Source organism: Leptonychotes weddellii, unplaced genomic scaffold (assembly GCF_054177405.1).
Source record: "Leptonychotes weddellii isolate Sample4059 unplaced genomic scaffold, ASM5417740v2 HiC_scaffold_5535, whole genome shotgun sequence".
NCBI lineage: Eukaryota > Metazoa > Chordata > Mammalia > Carnivora > Phocidae > Leptonychotes > Leptonychotes weddellii.
The window spans coordinates 1877-10873 of NW_028023296.1; the positions used below are offsets into that span (position 1 = coordinate 1877).

General features: G+C 40.2%; 1 protein-coding gene across 1 annotated transcript; it reads left to right on the forward strand.

Annotated features, from left to right (window-relative positions):
- Positions 1–1329: 1329 nt before the first annotated feature.
- On the forward strand, positions 1330–2807 carry DMAC1 (distal membrane arm assembly component 1). Its single transcript, XM_006730593.3, has 2 exons — positions 1330–1657; positions 2515–2807. Exons 1-2 carry the CDS (start codon positions 1384–1386, stop codon positions 2577–2579), a joined length of 339 nt encoding a protein of 112 aa, XP_006730656.1. The 5' UTR covers positions 1330–1383; the 3' UTR covers positions 2580–2807.
- Positions 2808–8997: the final 6190 nt, after the last annotated feature.

Below are 8997 nucleotides of genomic sequence, written 5' to 3' on the forward strand. Positions count from 1 at the left end.
AAAATTGAGATCATGATGTTAGGAAATAACTAAAGAGAAGTGAAAAGTATTTATCCAGGTAATTCAAACCCATTTTTAATACCTTGATTATATTTATGTAGTCCCCTCACAACATTGATAAAGGAAAGTTTCAACTTTGAATGTTTCCTGCTCTTGAGCTCCTAGAGAAGCTATACTTTAACATTTAACAAGGTCAAAATGACTTGGCAAACCTTAAAGCATGGGTTCTATATCGGAGCACACATTGGCTTTCTTTGTTTAAAAATAAATGATAAGGGGCGCCTGGGTGGCTCAGTTGGTTAACTGTCTCCCTTATGCTCAGGTCATGATCCCAGGGTCCTGGGAATGAGCCCTACATCAGCAGGGAGCCTGCTTCTCCCTTTCACTCTGTTGTTTCCCCTGCTTGTGCTCTCTCTCTCGCTCGCTCGCTGTCAAATAAATAAATAAAATCGTAAAAATAACTAACTAAATAAATAAATAATAAGTAAAATAGAAAATAACCAAAAATGAGAATTCTGAACACAAGGAAAAATAAAGAAACTTCCCCAGTTCTCATAAAATTAAAGTCATACAGCCTTCCAATATATTAAAAACTAAGATAAAGTCTGTGACGTTCTGGAATGTTCTTCATTATGACTTGTAATTCTTTATGCAAAAACATATATAACCTTGCACCAAATGTTTCTTCCCCAGAACACTCTCTTCTTTGTGAATATGGTGTACCCCAGGCAGCTATCGTAACTTGGACTGGAATAAAACTCTTTTCCTTTCTCTTTAAAATTAAAAAAAAAAAAAAAAAGTTTGTTCATTTTGCATCGACAATATGTACAGGTGACATATAAGAAATTTGACTGTATTGACACAGGTTATTGGTTTCAACTATGGCAATGTCACTTAACCAGTTTTATCATTTTTCAGGAAAATGATACCTCATTGGGTTGGGAAGACTAAATGGCATAATGCAGATAATCGCTTAGCAAATTGTCTAGCATATAGTTAAGCACATATAAAACCTAACTCTTTTGAGTTACACACCTCCAGACAGGTGAAGTGACACGCTCAAGGGAAGAAACTTAGAAACCCAGACTCCTCCTCTAAAGAAACTAAGAATTCAGACAGTTAGGAGGTTGGCTAAGTCATAATCCTGAAAGTGATTGCGGCTGGGTGTAGGGACAGATAGCCTCAGGTAAAGCCAAGGTTGTTGCCACACAAATCCACAACGGAAGGCGCGCCACCATCTTTTCCCGTTGGAGGCAGGCCCAAACTACATTTCCCAGCGACCTCAAGCTGCTTCCGGTGCAGTGCGCCGGCGCTCTGCTTTCCGGCCGTAACTTTTACGTCAGTTCCGTCCAGAGTCCCATAGCTGAAGCCGAGCTCCCGAACATGGGTTCTTTCCTGTCCCAGCCTGTGCAGCCGATCAAGGTCCCTGCGCCTCCTGAGGCCACCAACTCCGCCGAGTCCCTGCCCCTCCCTGCACCTGGAGCGCCGACCTCTCCAGCGGAAGGCCCTCTGTTTAATAACTGCTGGAGCTGTCGCGTGCTTTCAGGGGCGGGGCTGATAGGGGCGGGCGGGTACGTGTACTGGGTGGCGCGGAAGCCCGTGAAGCTGGGATACCCCCCTGGTCCAGGGACTATTACACAGATGGTCATCGGCATCAGTGAGAGTCGGGGCAACGCAGGGACTTTGGGCAGGGGGAGAGGGAGAAGTGGGCTGGAGCCACGTGGGCGGGTTGCGGGGCTGGTCACGTGGCGGAGGTACACCAAATGAGAAGCAGGGTGGGGGAGAGGAAGTTGTTGGAACCCTTTCCTCATTAAAGAAAAATCACAGAATTAAGAAATTTACTAGCTTCAATTTTTTTAATCCTAACAATGGCTTAGATATAGGTATGATTATAGTAATCCTTTTTTACCGCCGAACAAACTAAGGCACAAAGACTAAGAAGTATTATGTTCAAGGTCAGATAATCAGGATGTGACCCAGGTGGCACCAGACCCCATTTTTTTCCCTCCAGATCCTGGAGAAAGTCTGAGTGAGAGTACATAATCTTGGTTAGGAACTAGGGCTTTGAAGTCACATCTTAGATATGACTTGTAAGCCCACATTTTGGTGTACCATGGGTAAAGTGGCCCACAGTCCTTAACTGTAGCAATAATAATAATATTATTATGATAATAATTGTTACGATATCTTACAGTAAAATGTAGTAATTCATTTTACTCTTCAAGCCAGTTGAATGGGTAGAATTTTAGGTTTTCAGATCTCTTACCTTTTTAATTAGATTCCCCAAATCAGTTCTCTTTAAGTCCCTTTCTTGCTTGGGTAGGTAACCGATTTTTCTTTTCCTCTGAACTTTCTTTTCCTTTTCTGAGTTTGACTCTTACAAGAGAATATAATGGTGATGTATCTTCTAGGAGTGTTGTGAGGATTAAATAAGGTGGCATATATGAAAGCACCTAGTAAACTGAGGTGTAACAACCATGTAAGGTGCTGTTGTTTTTTTGTTTTTTTCTCTAGGCATTGCTTGTTGGGGTGTAGTCATCCTTTCAGACCCCAAAGGAAAGGCCTTCCGTGTTGATTGAAAGTACTACCTATGAATTTGTCATCATCTGTCCATGTCCCCAGGACACCAGAACAAGCATGGGACTTATGGATGTTCTGGACAGACAAATGGACATTGACAGACTTCAGTCCTGAGGATACTACAAGACTGAAAAGACAAATGTGGGTTGTTATTCTTTGGCCATGAGTGTTGTGGCCGCTTTCTCAGGCTCCACAGGGAACAATAAATCCCTCAGAGAAGAGAACAAGTTCTGTGTCTTATCTGGTATAATAATTAAAAAAAAAAAAAAAGTTAAAAATTTTTAAATTAAAAAAAAAGAGGAAATGATAAACCAAGTTGGAAAATGAACTAAACTATTATTTTAAATAGTTCTCTGTACTTTTCCTAGTATTGGGTCCACACCTATTAACAGTCGATTGGCATCATGCGATGTGCAGAAGTACATAAAACTTTTTATCTGTGCACTGCTTGTAATTTCCAAGGCATTATCAAATATATCACCTTATGAGAGTTTCAAAGCTACTCTATTTCATTGATGGTAAGTGAAACTTAAAAATAATCCTGGTGATTTGTCCAGGGTCATTCAGCAAGTCAGTGGTGCATCTAGGACTTGTTTAGTTCTCCTTCTAGTCTTTCAGAACTCGGATGATTCCAAAGAGGCAAGAATTACCTTTATGAAACAAAAATCAGCATATAATTAAAGAAAAGTACCAAAAAAATTGAGAGAAATTCACATTTATCATTGAAAACAAAAACATTTGGTTCTTTGTCCACAACCACTGGAAATGTTTCTTTGATGACATTGACATGCTTTTGAGATAATGACTTAAAATTTGACAGTTCATTTCTAAGAGAAGCCTGTGCTTCCTACCAGTTTTTTTTTCATTTCTGATATACCGTAGCTTCTCTATAAAGTTATACATTGCTGTTTTTCATAGCAGAAAGATAGTCAAGTTAGCTGCCGATCACAGTGTGTACGATGTTGAGCAAGTCCCTTCAGATCTGTTACTAGTATGTAGAAGTGCCTGGATCTAATGCTGAATGACTGTATTCCCAACATTTTTTGGGGGGTTAAACCAAAGTCATAAATCTAACTTTTCGTCTTGGATTGACCTACTGAATAAATAGAATAACTTTTAATATAATTTTAACATCTCAGAATTTGTACTAGTGTGTAAGCAAATAAGAGTTTTTTCCAAATAAACTTGCCTGCTCACTAGAGTATTGCCAAGGTATGTTTGGTTCTTCCCAACTTGGAGCTGTTTTACTAGGTTTGAGTAAAATAATTCTTTACTATGTCTGTGGGCATTTAAGTGGGAATAACACTCCCCCCCAAAAAAAGTAAGTTTGTTAAATTTGAAACTAATAGTTGTTTTTTTTTTTTTTAACTTTGGAAAATTTGCTTTGGTTTCTGCCAGTGCAAAGTCAGAAATCTAATTTGTTTTAGAGATGAGTCTGATCTTCAGAGACAAAAGGGATATACCACTTCAGTCCTGCAAGGCAGGAAGTACACGTAGTGCCCCTATTGTCTTCCCTTTTGTTGGGGATGAAGTGGGGTGAGTAGGATAAACAGGCTCAAAAATCAGTGGATTATTACTCAGTAATATAAGAACACCTGTTTAATTATGATTCATGGGTTGTAGAATCTCTTTATGGCATGGAAATGAGTTTACAAAGGCTCATAATTACTTCTGGCAAAGGAGAGGAGGAAAAGTACAAATAAAGGTAATTTAAAATGACCTTACAGTTTTCCTTGAAACACAAACCAAAATGTGAACATATGTGAACACGGACAATGTTCATGATGTCCAAGGTATCTATTAACTAAACCTTTACATGGTATAAACTTCAGTAGCTCAGTGATCAAGAAAGTATTACACTGGGGCTCCTGAGTGGCTCGGTTAAGTGACGACTCATCATTTTGGCTCAGGTCATGATCTCAGGGTCATGAGATCTAGCCCTGTGTCTCGAGATTCTCTCCCTCTCCCTTTACTCCTCCCCCAGCTTGCACTCATATGCGTTCTCTCTCTCTCTCTCTCTAAATAAGATCTTTAAAAAAATCATTGCACCATCTCTTTTTTTTTTTTTTTTAAGATTTTTTTCATTCATGAGAGTGCAAGAATGAGAATGAGAGGGGGAAGAGGAAGAATCAGGCTCCTTAATGAGCAGGGAACCTGAAGTGGGGCTCAATTCCAGGACCCCAGGATCATGACCTGAGCTGAAAGCAAATGCTTAACCCGCTGAGCCACCCAGATGCCCCTCTTGTTCCTTTTGTGTATTGCATTGACTAGCCTGGAATCCTGTGACCAGCTAACAATGTCTGAACATAAGAAAGGACCCAAATATAGATTGATCCTTAGGATCTTGCTGTGTGTTGGAAAGGAGAGGTAAGGGGGTCTCTCTTCCCAAGCCAACTGCTGAGACTGCTGTTGCTGGCAGCACTGGAGTGTTCCAAGTGCAGATCAATCTAAAAAGTTACGGAGTTTCACCTGAGACCAATTCCAGAGACCATGCTTACAGGTTAAGCATCTCAGCCATGACTTGTACTTCACCTCCACCCTCAGCATTTGCTCCTTGTTCCTTTTTATTAGTGGTTTCTCAGCCTGGCTGTGTCTGAATTAGGGGCCTCTTGAATGAAGCCAGCTGATTTGATAACAAAATAAATTGCTCCTAAATTAAATATATGTTCAGGGCAAGCATATGTTCAACTACCCCCAAAAACCACCCTTGGCCTCAATTGATTTATTGCTGGGACTGCATTAATCAAACCGACACTTCTCAAGTCTTGGTCAGGAATAGTAAGCAACTTTGAGTTGAAAAGCCACTTTTTTTTTTTCAATGACAGATAAATCCTTGCCTTGATTATATAGGTGTTAGGGACGCAGAGTCAGAGGTGAAAGTCTTACAATTACACATCATTCAGAAGTACCCTAAGAGCATGGGGAGAATATATGTCACTCTTCTAAATGCGTGTCTCTTGGCCTTTGAGATATTCAGCAACTTGTCATTCATTTGTAGAAAGAGTATAGAGAAATAACCCAAAGGGCAAATGTTAAATGCAGCAATGCTGCTAAAAATCACTGCCTAGTCGTGTGACTGACTTGCATGTGCTTCAGGAATGTGGTAGGCAAGATTTTTAAGATGGTCTAGATCCCTGGTGTATGCGCACTTTCTCCCAGTTATTCAAACACAGTTTTAGGTGCTGCTATGAAGGAAATTTGTAGATGTAATTAAGGTTTGAGATCAGTTGATCTTAAGATAGGGAGATTATCTGGATGGGCTAATCACATGAGCCCATTAAATCTTGTTCTAGAAGTCAGAGACAGGAGAAGTTAGAGATTAGAAGCAAGAGGAGGATTCAATGTAAGGTAAGTCCCTGCAGGACCAGAAGAAAGCAAACATCCCTGTGAGCTGCCTATGGGGGCATGTGGCTAGGAAGTGCAGGCCACCTGGAGCTGTTGAGAGTGATAGCTACAAGGGAAACTAAGACCTCAGTGCTACAACTACAAAGAAATGAATGCTTCCAACAACCTGTAAGCTTGGATGAAGGCCTTATGAGAGCTAAGAACTGCAGCCCCAACCACCTCCTTGGTTTCAGCCCAATGAGACCTTAAGCAGAGTATATAGTAATGCTGTGAAATTGTGAAATAATACATTTGCATCATGTTAAGTCTCCAGGTTTTTGACAATTTATTACATAGCCATAGAAAATGAATGCAACAAGTCAGGTATGTTTTGTGGTATCATAGTCGTAGATGGAATGCCAGACCAAATATGCACCCCCATTCTGGGTATTCAGGAATTAACAAGAAGAGGCCATCTAACAGCATTTGTCTTTACAGTTACTGTCTTTACTTGTTCTTTTACTGGTAGCCTTCTTGGACAGTTTTTGTCTTCTGTTTTCTAGCAAAATTGCTCCACTGCTGAATACATACATACATACATACATACATACATACATACATATAGAGAGAGAATTACAGCACCCTTTTTATGTGCCAAGCATTATGCTAAGTGCTTTGTAGGAATTGTTAAATCCTCTCAGCAGCCCTGTTTTACAATTGAGATAACCAAGGCCTGGAGCAGGTGAGAATTTTCCCAAAGCCTCAGGCAACAAAGCAGTAGTGGCATGGTGAAGAGCATGAACTGGGAAATGAAATTCATGTTGCTATAGTTGTTTTCTTAGCATTCCTTCTCAAAATGTTCAGATGTCAAAATTAGAAATTTTGAATTCTGATTTTCCATTTTTAACTTGGTTATACCTTAGTGTAACATGTATCATTAATCTATTGGTTTCCTCTTTATAATTGAGGTTCTATCACTTATCACTCTGACAGCAATTTGCATATTAATCCAGGACAAGAAATTCACATCTCCCTGAGCAGGCATGATCATACCATTCCATGACTTTACCCTAATCTCTCTCCTGATTTTGGACGATTCTCCTGAACTTCAGACTCTATTTCCCATCACAGTAGGGCATCCTACTTGCCTGCCTACAGACACCAGCATCCCAACTTGTCCCAAGTGAACTTACCTCACCCCAACCTACTTCTCCTATTTGTTATTTCATTCATAGCATTTCTAGCTCATAAGCTGACCATGCTAGAAACTATAGAATTATCTATGGCTCTCTTTACTCTCATTCTTGACTTCTGATCTGTTAGCAAGTCCTGGTTATTTTATCCCTTTAATGCTCTTTCCTGGGCATTCCCATTGCTATTGTTTTGGATGCATTATCATCATTCCTAATGTAGATCACTATAATAGATTCTTAATTTATACTTGCTTCTAGGAAACCTCTCTCATCCTCCCTCACACTCTAGCCAGGGTAAACTTAAAGCACATCCCGCATAAAAACCTTTCAGTATCCCAGCTGCACACAAGGTGAAGTGCAACTCTTTGGCAGGATATGGAATACCCTTCATTAGTTCACCTTCCATATCTTTCCATCTTTATCTTCTTCCACTGCTTGACTTCTCTTCCACACCATGTTCCTGCCACTCTTACTTAGCCAACTCTTCCTAAAGATGTCACTCTCCATGCCTTTGCACCTGCTGTTCCTTCAGCCAAAAAGGATATCATTTTGTCTCTGCTACATCTGGAAAAATCCCACTTGTCCTTCCAGGCCCAGCCCAAATGTCACCTCTCTGGCAAAGTCTTCCCTAAAAAGACTTTTTGTCATTATTTTCAGGACTGTGCAACCATTATACTTTGTATAAACTTCTATCACTACAGTTAAAAGATTGCTCAGTAATTATTTATTTTATTATATTATGTTATGTTAATCACCATACATCAAACATTAGTTTTTGATGTAGTGTTCCATGATTCATTTTTGCATATAACACCCAGTGCTCCATGCAGAACATGCTCTCTTTAATACTCATCACCAGGATAACCCATCCCCCCACCACCCTCCCCTCTACAACCCTCAGTTTGTTTCTCAGAGTCCATAGTCTCTCATGGTTCATCTCCCCATCCGATTCCACGCCTCCATTTTTCCCTCCCTGCTATCTTCTTCCTTTTTTTTTTTTTTAACATAAAATGTATTATTTGTTTCAGAGGTACAGGTCTGTGATTCAACAGTCTTACACAATTCACAGCACTCACCATAGCACATACCCTCCCCAATGTCTATGACCCAGCCATCCCATCCCTCCACCCCCACCACTCCAGCAACCCTGAGTTTGTTTCCTGAGATTAAGAATTCCTCATATCACCGAGATCAAATGATACATGTTTTGCTCTGATTGACTTATTTCGCTCAGCATGATACCCTCCAGGTCCATCCACATCGTTGCAAATGGAAACATTTCATTCCTTTTGAAGGCTGCATAATATTCCACTATATATATATATACCACATCTTCTTTATCCATTCATCTGTCGATGGACATCTTGGCTCTTTCCATAGTTTGGCTTTTGTGGACATTGCTGCTATAAACATTGGGGTGAATGTACCTATTAGGATTCCTACATTTGTATCTTTGGGGTAAATACCCAGTAGTGCAATTGAAGGATCATATGGTACCTCTCTTTTTCAACTTTTTGAGGAACCTCCACACTGTTTTCCAGAGTGCCTGCACCAGCTTGCATTCCCACCAACAGTGTAGGAGGGTTCCCCTTTCTCTGCATCCCCGCCAACATCTGTCGTTTCCTGACTTGTTAATTTTAGCCATTCTGACTGGTGTGAGGTGGTATCTCATTGAGGTTTGGATTTGGATCTCCCTGATGCTGAGCGATATTGAGCACTTTTTCATGTGTCTGTTGGCCATTTGGATGTCTTCTTTGGAAAAATGTCTGTTCATGTCTTCTGCCCATTTCTTGATTGGATTCTTTGTTCTTTGGGTGTTGAGTTTCATAAGTTCTTTATACATTTAGGATACTAGCCCTTTATCTGATATGTCATTTGCAAATATCTTCTCCCATTCTGT

What these genes read in the sequence shown, in the direction of transcription:
- DMAC1 (XM_006730593.3), top strand. Translation starts at nt 1,384, where the DNA reads ATGGGTTCTTTCCTGTCCCAGCCTGTGCAGCCGATCAAGGTCCCTGCG. An exon ending in ACAGATGGTCATCGGCATCA is followed by an intron (nt 1,658 to 2,514) that starts GTGAGAGTCGGG and finishes TTTTTTCTCTAG; the next exon opens with GCATTGCTTGTTGGGGTGTA.